Source organism: Phaenicophaeus curvirostris, chromosome 13, assembly GCF_032191515.1.
Source record: "Phaenicophaeus curvirostris isolate KB17595 chromosome 13, BPBGC_Pcur_1.0, whole genome shotgun sequence".
Taxonomy (NCBI): domain Eukaryota; kingdom Metazoa; phylum Chordata; class Aves; order Cuculiformes; family Cuculidae; genus Phaenicophaeus; species Phaenicophaeus curvirostris.
In genome coordinates this window covers 17461213-17486327 of record NC_091404.1, presented here as the reverse complement: position 1 = coordinate 17486327, position 25115 = coordinate 17461213, and the positions used below count along the sequence as shown (strand labels likewise).

At 38.0% G+C, this 25115-nt stretch overlaps 1 protein-coding gene across 1 annotated transcript in view; it reads left to right on the top strand.

Moving 5' to 3' along the window:
- PCDH11X (protocadherin 11 X-linked) overlaps positions 1-25115 on the top strand; it is a 444083-nt gene that overhangs the window by 198933 nt on the left and 220035 nt on the right. The window contains exon 5 of the mRNA XM_069868038.1: positions 13197-13268. Coding sequence (XP_069724139.1) covers positions 13197-13268 — 72 coding nt within the window. The remainder of the gene's footprint in view (positions 1-13196; positions 13269-25115) is intronic.

Below are 25115 nucleotides of genomic sequence, written 5' to 3'. Positions count from 1 at the left end.
TTCCTTTATAGCCATTCTAGCCTTTTGTGATAAGATTTCTCCACACTGATTTTTGCTGAAACAAGCTAGCTTGCCTAAAATGAATCAGTAGTATCTTATGCTGTGGTAGAATGTTTCTTTAAAGTAAGAGGTAAGCATGGGAAAACTTGTAAATAGGGAAGTAGAAAAGTTATTTTCGTGGAGGTTTTTGGTTTTTTTCCTATAAATCCCGTGATTTTGTAAGAATTCATGCATTCATGAGTATAATTTGAAGGGAAGTTTAAATATGAATTCTGTATTATTGGTATTTCATGCAGTGAAGAGAGATTCTAGATTCTCAGTTTACTGAGTTGGGTCATAGGAGATGGACATGTAATCTCAATCTTTAATGTGATTCATTGATGTGTTATAGTATATATAATATGGCACGATACTTTTCAGTCTTCTATGGGCCTTTCTAAGCCTGTTTGAAAAGAGCCTGGAAAATCACTGATGTAGCAGAGTTCTTTAAAAATTTCCATGAAAGAGACGTGAGCTTATGTAAAATTCCTCACTTGCAGTATTCAGGACAACGCAGGATTAAGTGTGTTTATATTTATCATACATATTTAACATAGAAAATAGTTTTACATTTTTTTATTTGATCTGCAGCTTTCTCCCTCCTTGATGATAGATCTTTTGTTTAACATCAGTCATCCAGCACGTGCTCCTTTTGCTATGTACCAAGAGGAGCTGATTTTGAGGGAACTCTTTTATGTCATTTTCTTTGTATGTAATTTGCCATTTTCATTAATTATTTTAGTTATGATTTTTATATATGGAGTGGTTAAATTTTCTTAGAATAATCAGCGTATGTCTACAAAGGAGAACAAATGTCCTTCATTCTCTGTTTCAAAAGGTTTATCTTTTGGGGCTTTTCAGTTAATATCTTAATCAGCACTGTCTCTTAGCACCCAGTGGCCGAGCAGCAGTGGCACTTCTGTTCTTTGCGTTTTCATTTTTATTCCAGTTCTTTGTTTGCTAAAGAAACAGAATGGGATGATTGTTTTAGGATGTTGTCAGCTCAAGTTCCTTGGACTGGCTGATACAAATCTTGCTGAGTGTACTTGTGCCGGGCACGCTGCTGCATCAGAATTGAACACAGCCATTTCGAAGGACATGAAAAGTTTATGATGTTTGCTTTTTGAGTTCCACTTCACTAATATTGAACTGCAGTATATGTGCTCAGCTATGCAGAGGAGGAAAGGAAAGAGAAGCTGGTGCGTTTGTATAGTGGCCTATCTATACTGCATGTGATTGCCTGGAAAATTCCATTTGGTTCAGTCAACAAGTTTTACGTGGCCTCTTCTTTCTTTCCAACTGTTCCCTTTGAGATAAGTCTTGAATAGTACAGAAGGAAAAATATTATTTTTACCTTTGAATACTGAGACTTCATATGTGTATAGATAGATTGTAACAGTTTTACATTCTTGTAATAATGGTGTTTTATCTTTATTTATTTATGTTACGAGGGGACTGACAAGATTATTTAAAGAATTGTGGGACAAAGCATTTTCCATTTTCCCACTTCAGAAAGAGATCGTTTAAATAACTTTGATTTCTCTTGTTGATAGTATTTCAATTCACACATAGTATCAACCTATACTTGCATTTAAAAAAAGCGAATAAAAATTAAAAAGATGGAGAATGCTGACTCAGGATCCTTTCTTTGTTAATTTTTGGTAGTGAGCCTTGGACCAGTATTTGCCCTATAAAAGTTGCAGGCGGCGAGTTCAGATCTTCCATTTCAAAAATAGTTCATTTGGTGTAAGAACTGGAATAATAAAGAACAGTATCTGCAAAGATTGAAGAGCCACTGTCATATATGTTGTGAGTGTTTCATATTCCTTAAGAATTTGAATTTACACCAGGAGGTTTAGTGCACTAACCCTGAGATAATAGAATGCTTTTTTATGTAATACATAAATCATAGATATTAGAGAAGATCAAGACTTGCATAACCCTTTAGAAAATTATCACAATTTTTATAAGTGACCTTATTCCAGTCTATTGCATATGGACAGAAAAATGCACTTTATAATAAATTAATGAAAGTGGCTACTGTGTATGATTTCACTGCCATATATAGTATTATTTTACTGAAAGTGTGCTTAATGTAAGACAAGTAGCAATTCACTGTAAATTGTTTAGAAATCCACTAATGGCCATTTTCTGTGGTTTTGCTGTTTCTTTTCACATGCTTCAGATGTTTATTTGAGAATCTCTTATGTTAAGTGAGATGCAAACCCCTCAACTTTCATCAGAATGATGCTTCAATGATTTCTATCTCATTAACAATTTCTAAAGGCTCAAGTTATTCCTGGAATATGTCAGCTGGAAGAATTAAAGCAATTCCCCCAAATAAACAAACTTCCATTTACTTTATCACCTATAAGAGCTCTGTGTACACAATAGTAACTCCTTTGATATTGTTTTCCTTAACCCACTATGATGTATTTTTTCCTACGAAATGGACAAAAGAGGATGGTTTAAAGTGGGTTTTGTTTCTGTAAGTTCATATCTACGGTCATATCTAACTGGAGTTAGGAATTCTAGGATTTGCAGTTTTTTTTCTAACAACATCTAGAGTTTTGTTGGAAAAAATGGAGTTCTCAATGTTGCAAAGCTTCTTGCATTCCTTTGTAAGCTGGCCCAAATGTAAGTCTTGGCTATCATGCCTTCACTATTTTTGGTGTTCACACCAGCTAGATTTAAATCAGACCAGGTGTGTGTACATCTCACCATGTTTTGGACTCAGTATTAAAAATCAGTATTAAAAAAAAGAGTTTCGTATTCATCTGCTTAGGTCCAGAGCTTGTAACTGAGGTATCAAATCATCTAACTCATTCCTCTCAGGTTTTGTGTGCCCCATATATGTAATGTACTGCTGGAACATCAGATGCAGAAAAATAATTATTTGCAGTATTTTAGGAAGAAGCTTGACTTACTGTTATTAAGCAATGCACTGTATATCCTCTACAACGTATCAGTCTGTTTTTTTAAAAATGCATAACAAAAATCAAATAGTTTTTCGTGTAGCACATGTGAAATACTTGAAATGTGGAGTAGCCCTGGAAATTAGTGTTTTATGAAGTATCTTCTTAATTCTAGTCTTAAATGTTAAGAAATCTACTATCGATGCTCCAGTGTATTTATGACAGTAGTTTTCTTCCTAGTCTTACCAGAGAGGGCATTTGGGCTCTCATCTTGGCATTAGGAATAAAGATTGTCTGTTGCTTTACTGTGTGTGTTACTCTCCTCTTTAGTTTGCCTTTTTTCGAAATGAGGCAAATGATGATTCCAGAGGAGTGATACTAATGCAAGTTCATTATTTTATAAAACAGAAGGACTTGAAAAGTTTTTCACTGCTGGCATTATTAGTGGAAGTAGACCTGCATAAACTAATTTAATCATATATTTATGGCAGATATGGCTTTAGATACTATGTTCTTTGTTTTCTTTTACTTTTTCCTCTGCCCTGCCCTAAGGGGGAAAACCAGTCTCTCATTCAATAACTCATGACTAAAAGCAAATAAAACAGAAAACATGGAAAGTGTCAGGAAATGTGTTTGAGAAACAGTATGTGTCAGGATTAAAATAAACTTTGAAATAGAAGGTGAGAACGCAGTTGGATTTAGGTACTATACAGTTGGTAGAAGACAGTCAGAAACTGATTTATCTTAAGTGAAGACACCTCGTCGGATTAAGTTTAGACATCCTTAACACCACTGTAACACCCGCTTGTCAACGTTCTTCAGTACTTTGGAAATACTCCTCCTGCCTCACCCATTATTTAAAAGACTCACATCTGCCCTGATCCCTTTGCATTCTTAATTCACACCTCATTTATAAAACCTGTGTAGAACGTGCAGTCCACTTCCTCTTGTGTTCATTCATTTTACTTTCTAAACTTAATCAATCTTCAGTTGCAATAGCAATACGATTTTGCAGTGAGGTGGGATTCGGCACAGGCTGTAAAGAGAGCACATCTATGCTATGATAGCTTTCCAACTGATCATGTGGAAAATAACAAATGATGGGAGTATGTGATTACGTACATCTGTGCTTCTAAATACTCATATATTTTTCACAAGTTGTGCTGATAAAGCCCACAGACATTCTTGGCTTAAGCAGAGCCATGGATCTCCCTTGCATTGACCTGCCTTAGAGAGATGGAGCTACTCTTACCTATACTTATCTTTGGTGACTCCTACTTGTGTTTCCCTGTTTCTCCCTATTTTACAAGTTACACTGCATTCAGTCTGAATTCTGTGCCAGAGGTTAGGATACATGCTGAATAACTTAATCAGAGACTTGATAAAAAAAAAAAAAGTTATTTCCAAGCATACTACTTCATCTCTTGAGGGATTATTTATGGTACAAATGCCTGTACTGGACATACACTTGCTACCTGAAGAACAATCTGACTTTTTATTTTATTTCTTATACTAAGAACTACAATACGCACTAGAAAAATCAAACGTACTTTATAAGACAAATAGTCACAGCTGGGGATAAGGAATATAAATGGGATGACATCAAATGAAAAGAGCGCATGATCCAACACGGCTTTTATAGATCATGTTGTCTCTAATGTCAGGAGAATTGCAGATTAGTCTTGCTGCTCTTTATGAGTAAGCCTATTTATCAACTTTCTGGAAAAATCTAATTTAAGGTGGCACATTTTCCTTAGTTCTGCCACACTTCAAAGCTTAAAGTATAGGGGTTTGTCAGCCATTCTCTCCCAGGTATAATTGGCGTGTGAGATTCCCATTCAGGCCTTTTTCTATCAGCCAGGTCCCAGTTACTCCTGGCTGACTCTGATAATGTAATTTTAGTTTACTTGATTAGTAAAGTGAGAAAAACTAGGAAGCCTTAGCTTTTAACACCTTTACCCAATTCAGAATTAAGAGAGAAAGAGCAATTTAAATTGCAAATATTTGCTATAAGATTCTGGATTTCTATAAAGTGTAACTTAGTCACACCACAGGGGAAGAAGATGACAAGCCCTGGGAAAAAAAAAACCATTTGGACAAGGTGGATACGGGCAGAGGCTATGCTATTTTTCCTGAATACCCTACAGAAAGGGAGACTATTTTTATGAAGGGATATAACAAGAAATCTGAATTTTAATAACTCCAGAGAAAATATGCAGGGATATAAAAAGTTGTGGTTTTGCTACCATGTATTACATTTTTAACATGATGCTTTATATCTGAGTCACAAAACGGATTTGTGTACATTTATATTCATTCTTTAAAAGCTAAGTAGAGCTCAGGCAACTAAAACAAGCTGTTTGATATTATGTTCTTTTTTGTTCTTTTTTTTTTTCAGTTGATGTAAGAATACCTTAGCATATAATGTCGCATTAGTTTTATAAATGTAAATACTTTCAAGTCAAAACATGTAGTGTGAGCATGTTTTATCAGCTATTACCACTAAGATTTATACATTGGCAATCTAAAAAAAAACCCGAACCTTCTGTGTGTTTATCAAAATATAAAGTAATTTTGCTCCTTTAGGATTATCTGAATCTGTGGGAATGCCTCTGGTCTTGTATCAGAAAGAATTTAACTATGCATTGATTAAGCAAATTTTTATAATTTCTGAAATTTGGGAAATTTGTTTAAATATAATAGCAGTGATGTGCAAGATAATACAGAAGTGTAGCACAGCATCTGATTGTTAAAATGAAGTCTTCAATAGCATATTCTCATAGGTAGGCATTTTCTTAGGCATTCGAAAATGCCGATATTCTTACAGAGAGCTTTAGGATAAATCCGTATAATTCCTGTGCCTGACATTTTGAAAAGACCAGAGCTGTGAATATCACACCTGATTGCTTTTAAGTCAAAAGCTTTCATGTGCAGGAAATAATGTTTCAATTAAAAAGAGAGAGAAGGGGGAGGTCATTTGACGTTCCTACTTTGCATTCAAATCATGTACCGAAAAAGAAAATTAGAGCAAATTCAGTAGGCTGCTGACTCAGAGCTGAACAGACTTAAATGTTTGTATCACCTGTTCAAAAGACTTATAGGCCACAATTTTAGTATCAAATTCCTGTATCAAGTCTCAGAATTTGGTGGTCTCAGCCTCTTGATTTGTGAAATGTTACTCTTGCTAGTTAGCAAGCACTTTTTTTTTATTCTCCATTGTTCCCACTTCTAATTTGTCATCATTTACTGTCTGAAATCTATAAATTCCTTGCACTGTAATTTCAATTATGAAGATATTGTGTAAGATTGCAATTACAGACAGTATTTGGAAAGACTTTCTGCACGTTGGTGTCCTGACTGCTTTGTGCTTTTCCATGTGGACTGTATTATTTACGATGAAATCAATTAAATTTGCACTAGTAAGATTAATGAGCATTTTAACTTTTAATATTACCGTACCTAACCTTTCGCTGGGGATTCAGAGGAAATCCTTTCTCCTTGCATAAAACCAGTAGGATGCATTTACCCTAAAACTGCCCTTGAAATAGGTACCTTTCCTGTCAAATGACATCTCCTTTCCTGTAAGATGCTTGATCGTTGAATCCTGAAATACAGATTTGGGTTTTGCTTGTGGTTAGGTTTCTTTACAGAACCAGTAAGGAAAAGAATCTGCCAAGTGAAGATTCACCATGTACAGATGGATTTCTTAGCTGTTTAAAGAGCATTGTTCTTCTGTGGATGACCTCCTTGCACAGAATGATGGCTTTATCCTTCTCTACATCATTATGTTTGCTGTACTAAAATCCTGCTGTGCTACATCATAATAACATGTAATCTTCTTGCTCAGTTTAGCTGAGATTTAAGGAGCCGCTGTTCATGGAAGCAGTTTTCTAAAGTCTGATCTATAATTTACCAGAATCAACCAGGCAAAAGAGCAAAAGGCTTTATAAGAGGAATACAGCCCTTAAAACTCTTAAATGAAGATTAGTTTAAAGTTTTACAATCCGGTACAGAACCATCTGGCAAATCTCATGTCAGGCTTTGTTAAACCTCTGAGTTTTCCTAGTATGCTATAGTTATTCAACCCCCACCCCACACCCTGCCTTTATCTGCCATTCGTCTGTCTCCTGCCAAGCACATGCTTTACTCATAGATATGTTGGAACAAAAGAAGGAAATAAGTAAGAAAAGGGCTGATTTTTCTATAGGAATAGTAAAACAGCTGTAAATGATGGAGGCTGTGGGTGTGCCGCACCTCTGGAAATCATGCCCTTATAATTTCTGGCTGGCTGTATATGCACTAGGTGATCTATTGCATCTTTGAAGAGGTAATTGCAAGATAAAAGCTGCCTGTTGGCAGAACCATTAGAGACTTGCTGGGTTAAATTGCGGCTTTTGAGGCCAAGGAATCACTGGGAGGACATACAGCAACATCACAAGGCATTTTGATTCTTTCAGAAATGGAACCGCAGTTGTTACAGCCAAAACAGTGTCAGCTGGTGTGGTTGTATCTGTGGTGATTCCAGGCTGCTGTTTAGTGTGGAAAGTTCCCGTCATCCCTAAATCACGTTTCAGGGCTCTGAACTACACTGGTACCTCCTTAAAGGGGTTCTTATCTGTCAGTTATAAGTTGTCTTTATGTTCTTTGGCAAAACACATGTGTTTCTCATAGCAAAACCCCTCCCATATGTATCTGTACTAACATATTGACTTCAGCTGTCCTATGGCTCTCTCATATTATATTTGTGTTGTATTTATGTAAGGATTAGAAAGTGGAACAAAATAATTTGTTCTAGCCATCTGTTACATAAAATGGTACTTTCTTCGCTTAAATTAACCCTTCTGTTCACCTTTCACATGAAGGATTTTAGGAAGCTGAAGGAGAGGACTGCAGGAATCCAATTACCTGAAATCAACTTACAGGCAAGAAGGAGGCATTGTTAATGGAGATAATCTCCTTCTCAGGCTTACAGCGTTTCTCTGTCTCAGTGTGATAATAAGATGTTCTGCCTGGACAGTGAAATTAGTATACGTGATTTCCTGATCATAATGTGGGACAGAAAAGTAGTAAAGTCTGCAGTTCCTGTCTAAAAATGTAGCTTTTGGCCATATACTTTAAAGATAACTAGAAAAGGCAAAGCTGCCCCAAATAAACATGTGCAATTCCAACCAGACTTCGATAATGTAACGTCACTAATATACTACTTACAAAATGTCTTTTGCTCTTTATTTCCTAAATCCTACTTCAAGCCATACAGGATTTCAGCTTGAAAGACAATTTCATAAAGCACTTTTTTTTTTTTTCTTTCTTGTAAAGTGCAGGAGTGGAACACTTTGAGTCAGACAATCTCAATGCTGCTGTAGCAATTTTGTAAGGCACCAGAGAAAAATGCATCGTATTATCTTTGAATTTCAGCCTGCTTTTGCTTCTCACAGCAATCAATAACCATTAGAATTATTGGTGGTAGTATCCATCTAGATAATATTAGGGTTTTTCCAGAAATCAAAATACATAAACCAAAATTGTCATGTTTTTCTTTTCTTTTTAACTCTAATACATCTAGATTTGCTTTGAAGAAAAGCAAAAAGAGCCTGTCAATGAGGAAGCAGGATGAAAAGGAGATCGCACCTAGCTGAACAGATCCAGTAGTTAGTATTGGAATAACTTGTTTGAAGGCCAGAACTAATTCCCTTTGCATCCTGGAAAAGTCATAGTCATTGAAAAATTAGTCACATCTATGGGTCAAGTTCCTAGAAATGTTGATGATTATTTTAAAACTCATGAGCTCATTGAAGCTGAAGCCAACCAACTGAACATAATTTGACTTCTTTCCAGCAAAAAGGAAAGGACTTTTCCCCACAGTTTTGGAGCACATAATTTGGATTAGAGGTGGCTGCCTGGCAGCTCAGGAGCCCTGGTCATAGGAAGCCGAGGGATACGGCAGGTCCTGCAGCTCGGAGGGTGGGCGGCTCGGAGGGTGGGCAGCTCGCAGCTGCCTGCCTCTCCCCGCAGAGAACGGTGCTGTTTGTGTCTGCAGCTGGACCTGGCAATGTTCCTGCTTCTCTATGTGATGCGCTGTGGAGCGGGAGAGGCAAAAGGGGGAGCTCAGCGGGTGGCTGTCGGACAGGATCACAAGGAATGGGCATCCCTCTTCTTCAATTACCTGCATCCCACCTCCCTGACCTACATAGGGGGCTGTCGGGGCAGGATCCTAGGCAGATAAGCTAGACTAGTACCTTAGGGCAGAGAGAGAATGGGGTTGAGTCTGATGGAGAAAGTAGGTTGAGCAAATTAGCAGTGCCTTGTTATGGATCAGTCTAACCCGTACAGACACCAGGAGCCGAGTAGCGCAGGGAAGGGATGTCGTTGGAAGGGAGCAGTTGTTGTAAGGTTAGTTTGAACCATCTGAGCTGCACAAGACTTTTTTCCCCCTCATATTTCAGAGTGGGCACCACTAGTGTGGTCTCTTAAAGATAAAAATGAAGTCTGACTTAAAATGATGACTTTCATAACCTCTCAAATCTATTTTACAATTTATTTTCTCCGGTAGATTTTGGAAGCTTGGATATTACCTGTCAAGCTGCCATAAGTAGTTATATGTTTGTTAAGTTATTGTTCCTAATAAATGGGAAGTATTCATGACTAATTTAATTTTTCCTTAAAAAAAAAAAAGATTTAATAACTACTTTGATGAAATATTAAAGCTTCTTTCGCTGTTACAACTACACAGAAAATTCCGAATATCAGCAAAATATTTTGTGCACACTGTTTTACTACCTGCCCATTATGCTCTACTTTATTGATTGTTACCATACTAGATCAGGGTAATTTCTAGGTAGTCAGGTAGAAGACTGATGTGACTGACTGTATGATGAGTCAGCAAAAAACCCTCTTTCACACTGTGTCACTGAAAATGCATGAATACTAGGCTTTCGTTTGATAGACAGGGTTGCCTGGCCCTGGGGAACCATTGGTAGGAGTAGCGTGTTGCACACTTGGCAAATGGGATTGCTGAGATAATGGAAAATTCTATAGCCAGGAAGACCTCCTGTGGATTTGCATCTCTTTTTGCCTTCCCCATTGCCTGTGCCAGGACAGCCAAAAGGGGCATCAGGTAATGCTGTAGAGTAATATGAGTCTCCCTCAACTCAGGCGGAGGTGGGTATCTCAGAAGGTGTTGGATGAGTGGTAGGAACTCAATCAGTCGTCTGCATATGCCCCGTGCTTGTGGAACAGTAGTTGGCTGTAAGAGAAGTGACAGGTAGCTCATCAAACATTAAAAGAACCAAATTTATTCCAGAAGTCAAGCCTGCCTGCTAGAGGAATTGTAATCTGTGCATGTACAAGAGCTAACAGAGCTCTAATGGCACTGTTGAAACCATAATGTAATATCCAGAATGAATTCATTCCATCTTTCTCCCGTTATGAGTATAATTTTCTTCTATGTGTGAAACTTAAATGTCAAATTGAGGAAGTAGAGGGAACATAAACAAAAGGCTGTGGGCATATTGTATTGTTTCTTTAGAGGAACTGTAGAAGCTGCAGAAGGCTGTAGGAAGATGCTCCAAGCAAAATGAGGGGATAAAGGCTTTGTAAAACTTCCTGCTTCCCATAAGGGCTTCTTTATCTGCACTAGAAGAAAGAAGCTCCCAGGAGGGTTGTCTATCATTACCACATTCTTCTTTAAAAAAAAGAGAAAAGAGAACTTATGAAGAAGTGCTTCTTATGTGATCCATTAAGAATATGTGTATATCTCAGCGAGCGGTAAGTAGGGACCTTGTATACCAGAAGCACAATTGTTGTAGTAGCAGGTAGTTCAGGGCAGGTATTTGCACAATTCAAGTTTGGCAGCACGCTGAGCTGGAAGCTCATCGTAAGCTGTCTTGTGTGTAGTCACAGCTCACATAGGAGATGTTTTTCTGCAATGAAAAGTGGCAATGCAACACTTGCAGGTTCTCCTTGGCAAACCAGATCTGTGCTGTGTGTTTAGGGCCTTTAATTTGTAGAGCTCTATTCCTTTAGTTCTGAAATGGCACTGTAAAAATGGAATGAGAGATGGAAGGATGATGTGTACTATATATGAAAAAGCCTGTAGGGGCTGAAAGCAGTTACTGCTTGTTTATTTCCCTCTTTCACGTGTTCCAGGCTGCAGGCTGCTGACTGACTAGTAGTTGCCCCCCAGTCTGCTCTGTTTTCACCTTTGCTGTGTTTTGTCACTTCTCTCCAACACTTGTCTCCAGAGGGGTGAAAGGCTCGCTTTTGGTGCTGGGCAGGAGAAACAGTAGGAAGTAAATGAAGAGCACAAGGTGCTAGTCTATAAGAAATTCAGCATTAAGAGGTGTTTGAGTCTTCATTAAGTCATACCTAAGATTTAGAGCATGGCTTTCAACTGTTACTGAAACCTTTTAAGCTTCGTGTCACCTAAATATCCTTTTGCATCAAGTTCCTTCATGTGCTCACATGCTTCCTTTTTCCTTTTTCTCTCTGCTCTAAAATAGAACTGACTGGACAAATATTGTATAAAAATCTCATGTGAAATTCCATGAAAAACTTATTTCTCAAGAAATAGTGTGCTTTTTGATGTCAGTTCCTGCCAGGTTACCCCATATGGAATTATTATGGTATCTTGGCACCACAACTGATATGTTTAATAATTTTCATTATGAGTTTGGGTCCCTCTGATGCTTGATTATTACATTTAAAGAAAGATTATAAGGTAGAATACGTATACTTTCAAACGTAGGAAAAACACAACCTTCCCTTTCCACATGCATTCATTTTACCTCTGTTTAGCGTTCACTAAATCTGTGGTTATTTCTTTTTTCCTTTGAAATGCACTTATTGTTCTATTTCAAGAATGAATCATGTTCCATTGCTACCCCAAAATATAACAAAAATGGTTAAAATGATTGCCTCTAATCTATTATTACAGGCAATCCATTCTGCCAAAACAAAATTGCCATTTAATAAGGTGTTTTTTGAAATGAGTCCTGTGAATGCTCCATGCTAACTGAAGTTGCCCACGAATTCTGTATTTTTTTAAAAAAAAAGTTTCCTGTAAAGTGGCCATATTTTACTATATATGACAGAAAATCCAATGTCTCTCCCTTTCTTTGTCAGTTCTTGCAGTCTCCATGGACATCTAGATCACTCTGATGTGAGGCCTGGATAAGATGCTATTTTTATAACAAATTGTCAAAGGCCGTATTCAAAGGGTAGTACATGAGAGATGTTGTATTTTAGGAGAAGGAAATACACTTAAATATATTTTACGGCACTACTTAAATAGTGTGTTTCAGTAGAGGATTTTTTTGTGAATGTCATTGTTTGCATTTTATGATGGAAAGGACTTAAGGAGAAAGAAAATACAAGAGACTTTTGGGTAATTTTGAAGAAATGTGTAGAGATCCTTCCCTGAGAAATTCATATGGAGAAAATTAACAGGAACCAACATCCTATTTGATGCTCAGTCCCAGTGCTCAAAAATCTTACCTATTTCTTGGACAGAGCAATTATAGACATTAGCAGGTAATTGCGGGATGTTTTGGTAATATTAAAAAAAGGAAGTGTGAAGCGTCAGAAATTCTGCATCCTTAAAGACCACTTTAACCTGTTTGATTAGACGGACTTCTGATTTGAGGTGGTTGATCTTGAAATATTCCAAGGCAGGGGAAAGTCTAAGAGACCAGAAGCTGCAAACTGCTCAGACTTCTTGCTCCACCTCTGAAGACCCCATTAAGGAAAGGGAAGGGCTCCTATCTGAAAACATGGCTCCTCTACTCAAATAATGCAGACTTTAAAAAAATTTTATTTTAATTCCCCTATTTAAGTTAGTTCCACTGCAGTCTGTGTCCTTCCTTCAGGGTGTCTATTGAAAATAGCAAAGCTTAGGGAGAAATCAATAGTGAAACCTGATTTGAGTTCCCTCTGAAATTCTGCTGCTCAACCTTGCTCTGCTGGCAAATAATTTTATTCTTCTGTCTTGAGTTTTTTCATCTGTATGTGCAGATGAAGGTGTGTACCCCTATGCCTTGACAGTTAAAGCATCTGTATAAAATAAAGTTACATAGCTGCAAAAATATCAGACCTACAGTCTACTCCAAATGTATGCAGTCATGATACGTTACTGTTATTTTGTGTGAATTTTGTACCTGACGGTTGTATTCCCTCAAGGGAAATTAATGCTGAATGCTGACAGAGTAACTGAACATATAACTGATTCATACTCTTCTCTCCTAAAAGCACACAAAAGAAATGGGAAGGCCGCAAACTCCTTTGAAAGAAACGACTTTGGAGCCTTGGACTCAGCCACAGGTAGGTTGAAACGACTTTTCTAATAATGCGATTTCTGTAACGGTGGCGTCCGTAAGTCTTAATAGAATTAATTGGAGGCTCTAAATAAACACTGCAGCAGGTAGCAGCTCTGTGGTTCTTGGCATCATATGTCAATATGATTTGGTTTGGTGTTTGGCTACCCAGGCTATTGGTGGTGTCGTTTTAGTTGAAGTCTAGGCTTTTCTCTAAGGGAGAAATGCCAAGATAACCATCTAGTCTTCAGGTTGTGTTCTGTATGCTTAAAAACTTGCAGAACTTTACAAAACAAAACTTCTTAATGGTGCATCAAGAAACTGTGAGTGTCTCCCGGTGTAGAAATAAAGCTTGTGGAAGTTTGTCATTTTGAGAGGGAGGTTTGAAACTTTGACCTTTTGCATTATAATGATTTAACCAAAGATGAAACAGTACTTAATCATGTAAAAAGAGATAAAGAAATGGAGATATTAATATCCAGTCTTCCCTAACAGAGTGGGTTTGGATGTTTTGGCCTCATAGTGTGCTTACTTGCAAACCGGTTATTAAAAGTTTCTTACATGCAGCATCCTTAGATCCTTTTTTGCTCTTTACTGTGTATCAGTGTACTGTACTGCACATTTGAAATATGTGGGTTGAGAGGTGATGGGAGAGAAGGAAAGAGCCAGTTCATAGTGTAGGTGAAACTGGATATTGCTGTTCCAAGGACAAGGATTGAGTCTGTAAAGGACAAGGTGCTGGAGTGAGGTAGTGATTAAGTAGGGTGCTGGGAAGACCAACCTGGGGAATCGGGCTGCTTCTGCAAAATCCTAGGGGAAGACTGCTGCTTGCTATGGACATGGAGATGTTTTTCCTTTATCAGTTGCCCTATCAGTAATTCATACAGCACAGTGCCTCTTCCTGACAGAGATTCGTACCTCTGCTTTGTGGGGTTCACCTCTTCCTAAAGGCAGCAGTGAAGCTACAGCTGTAATGCCCAAGAGTTTCCTGGCCAATGTGGAGAGAACCAGGCAGAACCCCCTGATCCGTAATTACAGTGTGATTGTAGCCTAAGCTCCTATTTGCAGTCTGTAAGCAGACTGCCTGAACAAATATTTTGTTTAGTCTCTAGTTTTTCCAAACTACATATATTTAATCCTATTAGGCTTGTTCTAGGGGCATGTTTACTCAAAAAGCATGTGGCAAACACAGTGTAGGAATTTAGAAGTAGAAATAGAAAAAAAAAACCCAAACCCCAAACCTTATACCTCTATTACTGCTACCTCATTTCATACTTGAGTGCATTTTTTTTTTTTTACTAGTTACAATGCTAACTGCAGGCTTTCGTGGTACAAGCTGATTTAAATATAGTAGCTCCTTCACTGTAGTCACAGATACGTGGTATTTATGTTTGTGTACCTCTGCCTATAGAAAGGAGATTATCTGTAAACGTGTAATCTTTGTATTGTAGGGAAATCCCAAGTGTTACTCTCCAAAACACCGGATCTTCCCTTCATACTAAAGAAAACACTCCCAGATGCAGTGTCTGCCCTGACTGTTTCCAGTTACTGCATGCCCAAACCTCAAAATGCCTCTATGCAGGCAGCTGCTAATCACAATAGTTAAGCGTGCATTGATCTGTGTCTGCAGTCAATAATGTTTATGTGCAGGACCACAGGAGCTTGCTATGGTCCATAGCTACTAATAGACAATAACTCCTTATGTGCAGGAACAAAACTGTTCAGGAAAGTGTTTTGTTCCAGCAGTTACTGCTAAACAGCTGATGAATCATTAATAGAGGGCTAACAGGCTCCTCCTGTTTCCTTGCCTACAGCATGTGTTGCAGAGCAGGCAGGTAGAGAGCTTGGAGGTAGGGCTGAGCTTCACTTCATTGGCACAGAAGAGAGTTTTGGCTTCCTAGTTGCGAGAGGAGGAGACAAAGCAGCTTGATGCTGGATCACCATTTAGAGGGGTTCTGGTTCTTGAGCTTGTGTGACAGAGGTGAGCTTTTGCAACCACTTTTCTTTGGTGGTCTGTGTGACTCCTGCCAGCAGTGTTGTCAAAGAAATGTTCTGTTGTGCTGTCCCACTGTTGATAAGAATCATTGTTCTTCCTGAGGATACAAGCCCTCCCTGTGTTATCTGTTCACATCTGAAATCTGCATTTGCCACTGCTTTATTCAGTAACTGCACAGATTAAAATATGTGAAATGTTTTTGTTGTTCCTATTCATTTTTGGAAAAAAATAAAATCTGATTTTGTAAAAAATACGTACAAAGAAGCTAAGAGCAATATGTTTTTTTTTATTTTGTGGAGAGAAGAAATTTAATCAACAAAATCAAAAACTGCTGGCACCATTATCGTAGCAGAAAATTAAATTAGTTGTTAATTCTTTCATGGATGTAATTTTGGCCCCTGCAAATCCCTCCTTAGATATTTCGTATAAAGTGAGTAAAAATTCATGGCATGGATAACAGCTTTGTCTATTTTATGAGCAACAGGCAAATGATCCAAATGGTGCTCATAAAGCAAATGGTTCCCAACTCTAAAAGGAGGAGAAATATATTTAAGAGCTGCTAGAATGAACCGTGAGTAAAACCAACTTCTGTTTACAAAAAGGGGTTGTTTACATGAAAGTTTCTTGATTCCCTCTTCTCCGCACCCAAAGGGAGATTCTCACTACTTTTGTCTATGTAATAACAACAATAAAATTCATTACGTTTTCTTGGGCTACTTAGTGCCGCTCAATGTTGAGAGCTGCTGTGGGATGCATTTTATCAGCAGAGAGAGTGAATGAAATAGCTGAGAGCACAGTTTCAGTGTGCAAGGCCAAACAGTCAATGAAGCAGAAAGTACCACATCTGGCCCCTGCTATCACGAGGTGAGAAGCTGGTACCTATTAGTGGTTGGGCAATTTCACACAGAGGTTATAGTCTGGGGGAAACAAGAAATGATGCTTTTTGTGCAGAGAGTGGGTAGGCTTTACGTTGCCTGTACTGTCGTGGCTCTCATTTGCCTTATTTTTTTTAAGATTTCTTCTTTGAAGCAGCCAGGTAACTGAAAAATTTGAAAGTGAGTCATTCAATTAGACAAAAAAAAAAAACCCAAAACCAATTGTGGTGCTTTGTCAGACTCATTTCTTATTCTGTGATGGGGTTTTTTGTTCTTGCTGTTGGGGTTTTGGGTTTTGCTTTTTTTGGCTGTGATTTAATAAGTTCCTAGAGCAGTATGGCATTACCAACATGGGAATTCTTTTTCATGGCCATGTCTTTTAACTTGTAGTTTTCTGTATCTTTTTCTGTTAACTCAGTGAATGGAAACTGGAGTTACTGCTTGCAAAATAAAGAGCGAGAGACTCATTCTTATCAGAATTCGGGACAAGACCTTTGCAGATAAGGAACATGCGTGGTGGTAGTTGCCCAAATAGACTTGTCATTGTTTTACAAGCTATATTTACGTGCTAAATACCATGTATTCCTGTGGTTGTGCTTTTTGCTGCTTTGCCTGATTAAACATTTAGCTGATAAACCCTGTCATGGCTGTTCAGAGCTACTGCAGTTTACATATTTATAACCTTTATTTTTATGGTCAGTTAGAACCAGGACAATTTAAAATTAAAGTCCTCTATGATTGTTTAAATTTTTGAACTGGTTGACACTATTCTAAAATCTGAATTTTGTGTGGTAGCAGCCTAAAACCAATATTGATCACAATGGCTGTGATTCAGAATCAAATTATTTTATTCTTCCAAATTACTGAGAGGATATATCTAGAAAGAGAGAATAAGGATTTACCAAAATAAGAAAAAAAGAACAATGATGAAGGCTTAATATAGCTTAAAACTGCAGTAGTGGCAGGTAATGAGGTTTGCCAGCATGACAGTTACAGTGAAACTCCCACTCTTAAGTTGCAGTGTGTTTCAAATTTAAAACTTTATTTTTTTTTTGTGACCTTTACATCAGTATCTATTCTGTATGTATCCGTTTACTGCATTGAAGAGATTCTTAGAGGTGTTTGACCAAATAAAATTTGAGAAGGTGGTGTTATTAGTGCTGTAGCCTCTTGCTTGTTTAGTAGTTGTAAGAAATCCAAGGACTCTCACTTAAGATAATCACTAAAAATCCAAGGTACAGTTGCATTGATTTTCCTGGCCCAAATGTAGCATAATTACTTTAATGAACACATTAATTCATCACCTTTCCTCATGATCTTCCTCTTTTACTGTCCTATTGTTACTAGAAACCCAGGCATTGATGACCCTGAAGTGTGACCCTGAACTCTTGTCAAAGTTCTCTGTGAGGGTTAAATATCCAAGGATGAGGATTTGTCAGGCTCACATAGTGCACAGTTCCTGCGTGTCTCAAAAATAAGCAACATCTCACCCCACATAGCTTTATTAGTGCTTGGTGTAACGGTGACTGTTGGCTCAGCAATGAGCGTGACAAGCAGATATAGACCAGGTGCAACCATTTGTTGCTCAAAAGCAGAAGATGTTTTTGCATCTGTAGCTTTGTTTTTGATTTCTGTAGGTCACAATATTTTCTTTTTTTTAAAGAATTAGTTTTTGTGGAAAGGCAACAACACTCAGACTGCAATCTAATTACAAATGACAGAGTGCAGTATTTTTCTGCTCAATTTTAAAGAATCACTTTATAATCTTGGAACAGTGGATAACAACATCACTAATCCAATATTTTAACAGTAAATACGTTTGATGATGGGAATTGCTACACTAATCTTATATCCCTCCACAGTATAGTTAAGAAATCCACAGGGGGTTTTACTAATCAGGTTTTGTAAAGTAAATCAAGTCATGTAATTCTCATTCCCTCTAAATGCCCAGCAACTGCAAGCAGAACCATGTGCAGTATTTTGTGTTCTTTTCATCAGTTTGCACCCTAATCTGCAACCGTGCTTTCCCTTCAATATGCAAGAAAGAGAATTCTGGAGAGAAAAATCTCCAAGCACCCTCTGAGAGAGATGTCTTGTTAGGCGAGTTGTCAATTCACTTTGTTCTCCTCTTCTGCTGTGCAAGAAAGGGATGGAGCCAGTCCATTTAGCTGTAGAGAAGGAGAAAACCAGTAACTTTGAGATTGTATCTCCGTGGGCAGGCACTTACGTGTTTGTCTCTGTCAGATTGTTCCATGTATTTTCAGAGCTCAAATGTCAAAGATGCTGAGTGGAAAATAGGGAGATAGAAAAGATTTAAATATTTCAAGGTAGTAAGGACCTGAAACCTTTACTAAGTCATTCACTGAGTGTTTGAGAACATCTAATCCTGGTTTTGTCCACCATGACAGTAACGTTGTCTGCCTTATTTCTTTGGTTCACATTGTTAAATCTGTTCTCCCTCTTGCTTCTGACATGTCTGTGTTGTTGTTATTACAGACTTGAACAGGGGTGTAAATAAGGAAGGAATGGGTAACAGCGGTGGGCAGCTCAGCTGTAGAGCATCACTTGGAAATTCAACACAGTGTGCATGAAAATGGGTAATCCCAGAAAGCACCTTGTCAGTGTGCATCGTACTGCAGCTACAGAAGGGAGCTGTACTGCTCAACACAGGCAGCTAATTTATTCTCCGTTTCTGAGTTGGAGGACTCAGTAGTGAAATATCCGATGACACTGTTTAAAAAGGGCAGGTAGGCAGCTACTCCTTCATCTTGTGAGATGCCAAAAGACCTGTCATTGTCCAAGTAAATCACCACAGATCTGCTTTCAGAAAATGTAGATGAGATCTTTGAGATGCTTAGTTATCCATCAGGATGCTCAGAGTGGCTTTCCTCCCCACGGTATTTCTTCTGCCATCACCCACGTTTGGCAAGAAAGCGGAGACATCCCCATTATTTAGGAGAAAGGACGGAGTAACAAAATCGTTAAGTTGCATTGAACTCTAACTTACTTGCTCTGAGCTGCACTCAACATGCATAAGTTTTAAAGCAGAAAACATAAACGAGGCATGATGCATTGAGGTGTCCATTTTTCCAGTGTCCAGTTTGCTGTCACTCACAAAGCAGTTACCTGTAATGTAAGGTGGAAGCTGTGCATGGGAATGTCCACGGGAAACCCAGTATTAGCATTCAAGTAAGAGGGGCAAATGCTGTTAGGGTCACCGCTGCGTGCAAACTAAACTATAGATCTTAAATACCTTCAATGTTGAAAGTAGTTGAATTTAGTTAACTGAAATGAGGTATTCCACCAGTCCATTCAGTTATTTGATTATTGTTGTTTGTTAGTAGGAGTGATGGTGGCTCTGTGTTGCTGTTGTCGGGTCATTTACCCTCTCAGTCAAATTCTCAACTACGAAATCAGTTGTTTTTCTTGAAGGATATTTTATGGACTGAATAATTTTTTTGGCTGCAAATTAGTGCATATAAAGCAGATAGACTCCAACTTGGTGCCCCGTTGGCTATACAGTAATGAATATTATATATCCATTCAAAGCCCAAATGAGATTAACACCATTGTTCTCTCCATCTGCCTTTGAGAAAGTATCCAATAAATAATGAGGCATATAAGGAAAGATCATCACGTTATATTCAGAATTTACAGTGGCTGGGTTAATTGTTGCAAGGAGACAGGCACCAGCTTGGAGCTGGTGGATGCTGATGTGCTGCTGTTGATGTCGAGCTCTTAAGCCAGGGCAGCACTGGCCTTGAAGACATCACTTCTCACTTTTTGGGTTGTGCCTTGTGGGCTCACTGGCATGCAGAGCTATAAGGTGCTTCTTGTTAGTATTTTATATATTATCTTTATCTAAAAGGGACTGCAAAAAAAGAGAGCGAGTGAAAACAAAAGGCTTTGTAGAGATTTTGCCTCTTCTGATAGCTTTTGATTTGCAGATTGTGATGCTGTGCTAGGAGTGTCAAGAGTCCAGCCTGGCCACATGGCTCCTTTGCATGTGTCCCCTTATCTACATCCAAGTGTCTTTGCAATGTGGAGGGAAGCAAGCAGCTCATATTTAGTTCAACAAATAAGACTTTCTTCCAATTCTCGTGCATCACATGTTCTGCCATCTCATATTCCTGCAAAGCAGGACCAGTGACTGATTTTCAAGCCATATGATTCCAAGCCATTTCTGTCCGTCTGACTGAGCCTGCCTCTGTCATCTTCTAGCAGCACAAGTTTTTGTAACAGTTGGAGACAAATTACAGGGGGTCTCAAAAAAAACAGTGGCCTGGAATCAAATGCTGCTAAAATGGTGTATCCAGCCTGCAGTCTGCCTGCTTGTAACTGGAGGACACAGGTGAACAACATAGTGTGTGCTAACTCTGAAGATGCATAAAATAGGTGTGTGTAATGAAGTATTTGTCTTCTCTTAGAAATGAAAATATTTTTGTTTAGCAACTGCTTCTACTTTGATGATCGAAAGTAGTTTTTCGGTATAGATCATTCTTCCTAAATATAAGGTTCTTCATTTGGAAGGCTCCTACAGCGTTCTTCCATGCTGTTATGAATACAAACCAGTTCTTAATGTTTTGTTTGTTTATGAAGTTAAATTAGGGAAAGTGACATTAGAAAAGAATGCCAGGTACCCAGTAGTAATATTGGCGCTGCAGACCAAGACTGCAGTTAGAAAAATGATAACCAAAGCTTTACATTTTGACTCTGGTTTGGAATTCCTCTATGCTTTCCCAAATACCTCACACAGATGGAAAACATATTTGTAGTGAGTTTTGCTTTTTTTTTTCCTAACTGTAACAGATATTAGAAGTAGTTCAGAGCAAGGAGGGAATTAATGTTGCAAACACCGTGACAGCAGTTGGTGTTTGTAGTAGAATTCATCATCCCTGAAAAGATGCATATTCTACTGCTTTATTTTTAAATGCATACATTTTCACCAGCAGCACAGTACTTTGTAATGTGATGAATTCACTATATGGCAATATGAATGGTGGAAACTATGAACTGAGGGAGAAATTCTACTTTATTTTTTCTGTGTCATGCCCTTTCTTTGTGCTACTGTACTCCCTCAGGATTTCATTCTAAATTCCTCTTCACTCTTGGGCAAAGATTCACATTAAATAGGCAAGCTGCCACCACTTGTAGAAACTTCCTCTCCTGAGGTGACCCCAGTGAGTTATTGCAATGGCCAACGTTAGTTCTACGTGCTCATTTTTACGGTTCAAAATGTTTGGGGCAGCATCATTCTGTTTGAAGTGCTAACAATTCCCAAAGTATTTGCAATATGGGGAGACTTATAATACAGGGTTGTTTATCTGGTAATAGTCTATGCTTACATTCTTACTCTCCAAATTGCTGTAGTTTCTGGGTCTGTGGTTCAGATAACATGATTAAATATCATCTTCTTTATTCTGTATGTTTAATTTAGAATGTATGTTTGCTAGAGGATCTTGAACAGCTTTCCAGGTATTTCTCTGCAACCCGACTGTGGACTGTGAGCATTTTTACTGGTTTTACTGGGAAAGAAACCTGAGCTGAATCTGTAGCAGCAGTTGCCAAGTAGACAGTGGGAGGTGTAAGGAGCACGTTGCCTGCCCTGCAGCTGATATGTACATCTTACATTAGTTTGTGATGGCTTTTTATCAGGGTAATAGTCAGTAATGATGGATCAACGTGCAGTACAGAACACTTTTAATAGAGTTTCAGCCTTTCTATATGTTTTGCTCTCTCTCACTTCAAACATGTCATTGCTTAGCCAGCCTTCCACAGACCAAAGGGTTGTTTTAGCAGGTATGTCAGTGGTGTGAGCAAACTGAGAGAAATACAGACAGTAAACCTGGTGCTTCTTCTGTTTGTTAACTTCATACCAATAAGTAAAAGTATGGAAGTAGCTTATGATTTTGTATTTCATCGTTCTGTGGAGAAAACTGTCTAAAACTGGTAGGTTGTTTTGTTTTGAGGATGCTGTTACTTAAGGCCTTGACAAAATGTTGGGCTTTTTTTTGTTTTCTGGAAAGAAGTGCAGTCTGTCATCAAAGGTGAATTATAAAGTTTGTCTATTCTGATATATTTCACTGGTTTTTCATTGGCTTTTCTTTGCTCTTTTTCTCTCACTTTTACCTACAGGAAAACCTGGTCTTTCCAGTGATCCTCTGTCACATGCACGTTACAGTTTTTTCTTTCCAGATTTTTGTTTTTGAACATTAAGGATCATTTCTCCAGATTCATAAAAACTTTGCTATCCACAGTGGGTGCTTATGATTTGTGTTTTATTTTCCCTTCCAGCAGGCTGCCTGCGGGGTTCTGGGACAAGGCAGGCAAGTCTCAGCAAGAACAAAGCTCTTGGTGCTTTTGAATTCTGATAATTTTTTCTTTAACTGCTTTGGTGTATATGTCTAACACACGGATCTTTGTCCGTTTAAGTAGAAGTAATGATTCTTTATGATCTGTTTCATTCTCTGTATTTCAGGATTTACAAGTGTTGTGAATCACAAGCATCTGAACTTTTTTTAAAGAGGAGCATTGAGAGGGACTAGCTTGCTTTATTGATTTCTTTTTCAGAACACAGCTAAAATGGTAGGCTTCTGGGCTTGGCAGTTTTACAGCAACTTGATAAAATAAAAATAATCGTGCCATCACTGTTTTATCTTACTTCTTTCAGATGTGCTTCCTTCAGAATTGCTTCTTTCTTTCATATTTGTGGAACCGTGCTCAGCAGAGTGGCAGTCTGTTCACAAGCTCTGCCAAGTTGAGGATTTGAGAGAAAGTAAACAACTCAGTTGGAAACATGGATAGCAAGAGTTGTGTAGGAACTAAGAAGCAGAGAGATGCTGCTCTATTATACAAGAGTTCACTTAATGGAAAAATGCTGTTTTCCCCTTAGAAGGGTTGAATCTCTTTTGCTAGCCATTGTAAAATAAGCCAGTCGTGCCTGACACCTGCACTCTGTTCAAGCAACTTCTCTACCAGTTTTTTTATAGTTTTTCTGAATGAGAAAAAAAAAAATTTTTGGCCTTCAGAACATAAACCAGTGTTTGTGAAGAACAAATAAACATGTTAGAACTACCTACAAAGAGCTGGGAAATACCCTGAGAGAGCTGCAGCATGAGCAGTTATTGAAGAAGTCTTTTGGTATATATGAAATAGTTGTTTCTCATGTATTCTTCAAAAATTGGGTTATATATTCTGTGGGCTACAACCCCATTAATGATACTTTACAAAACAGTAACACAGATTGCAGTTTTTGCAGAGAGATGTGATTTAATTCCACTGCTTGTCAAATAATTTATGTATTGCTCCTACCCTCATCAAATTACCAAAGAACAATGAGGTGTAAAACAGTTCCTAATTATCTTCCTAAAGAGGACATAGGGATTCACTTTTAAGAAACATCTTAAAAACATTGACTAGTGCAGCTTTCCCAAAGCAGAAATATTGATGTTTGAAGATTACACATACTCAGACAGGCACACCCACCCTCACTCTCTTCTGCACTGTTCCCGTGCAGGCTTTAACTCCCTCTTTTTTGTCTTCATGCTTGGAGATAGTTAAAGCTTAGAGTAGAGTCCAGAATTATTATTTTTATTTTTTTAAAGTCAGTCCCATAGCTTTGTGAAGCCCTGTGACATCTGGATTAGTTTAAGGGACTGCAGGTAACTCATGTTGTATGTTTTGCTGAGTTACTTCACCCATTGTGGCAGCATACTTTTGGCCTTCAGGTTTGACCTGTAGCTGTCCTTCACTGAAAGAACGTAGCAGAAGATGCTCTCATTTACTTATTCTGTTGATCCCGCTTTGCTTTAGGAAGCTGGGAATGTGGCTGACACCATACATTTGAAATAATGTATATCAATTGCACTCAGATATCAAAATTATTGGAGCGCATAATTTAAATTGTTGAAAGTATAGCAGCTAACTTTATGGATAGGAAAATTCCCATTCCACTCAAGTAGCGTCTTGAGAGATCATATTTTTAAATGAAGTGAGCATAGGAATATTTTAAATGTTTTATAGTAACTTCCAAAGGACTTATATTAGTGCTTATTCAGTGATCTTCTTTGCCAAATAAGCTAAGCTCCCTTAGAAAGTAAGAGTGGCAGTTATGATAATAAGGAGAGAGGTGCAGAATGAAGAGGAGGTACAAACCATCTTATGTGATATGGTAAGCAGACACAATATGAACCTGTGTTGGTATGTGTGAACGTCCAAAACAGTGTATACAGCAGAAGACCAAACAAACATAGCTGCAGAAAATAAATGCTTCTGAATAAGGTTGTTTAACTATGATAGATGCTTTGTCAACCTGCTGCAGCTAGAAAGCTAAATACATGAGTTGGAGAGAAAAAAAAAAATCCAAGTGAACAAAATCAATCATTGGGGTGTAGGCTATTAAATGTTGACAAGTGGTAAAGGCTGGTTATGCTACTCTAAAACTTTGGGGGATAGCAAAGTACCTTTGAGTAAACTTACACTCTTTAAATCAAAAATGGAAGTTCGTTGTTTTCTTTCATGGCATTATATGTCAGGGGCCAGTATTCTCAGAGACTGTTACACAGTGTGAAATTACTGCTTTACTTAGTTCTTTGTATTTCTGACCTTGAGATCTTGATCATTGAAGTCCGTCCACCTGACATAACTGCAAAGTTCACAAAGAGTTTATGTTCTGAAACAATAAAAATCTCTACTTCTTTAGTTAAATAACGATCAATGATGTTTATGCAAAATGGAAATCGGGTAACCATGATTAATTTCATTCTATAGGGAACATTGTAGGGAGAATCCACGCAGCTCCTCCATATATTTTTCTTCTCCAGTGAAAGAACGTGCCACACAAATGCTTAAAAAAGCAAACTGCGGTCTTAAGGAGACAATATTTCAGAGTCTTTGCAATTGCTTTCTTAAAATAACAAAACTTCCATTGATTTCTACCTCCTCAATATGTTTTGGACTATGAGGTTTAAATTGTTTAAATTTA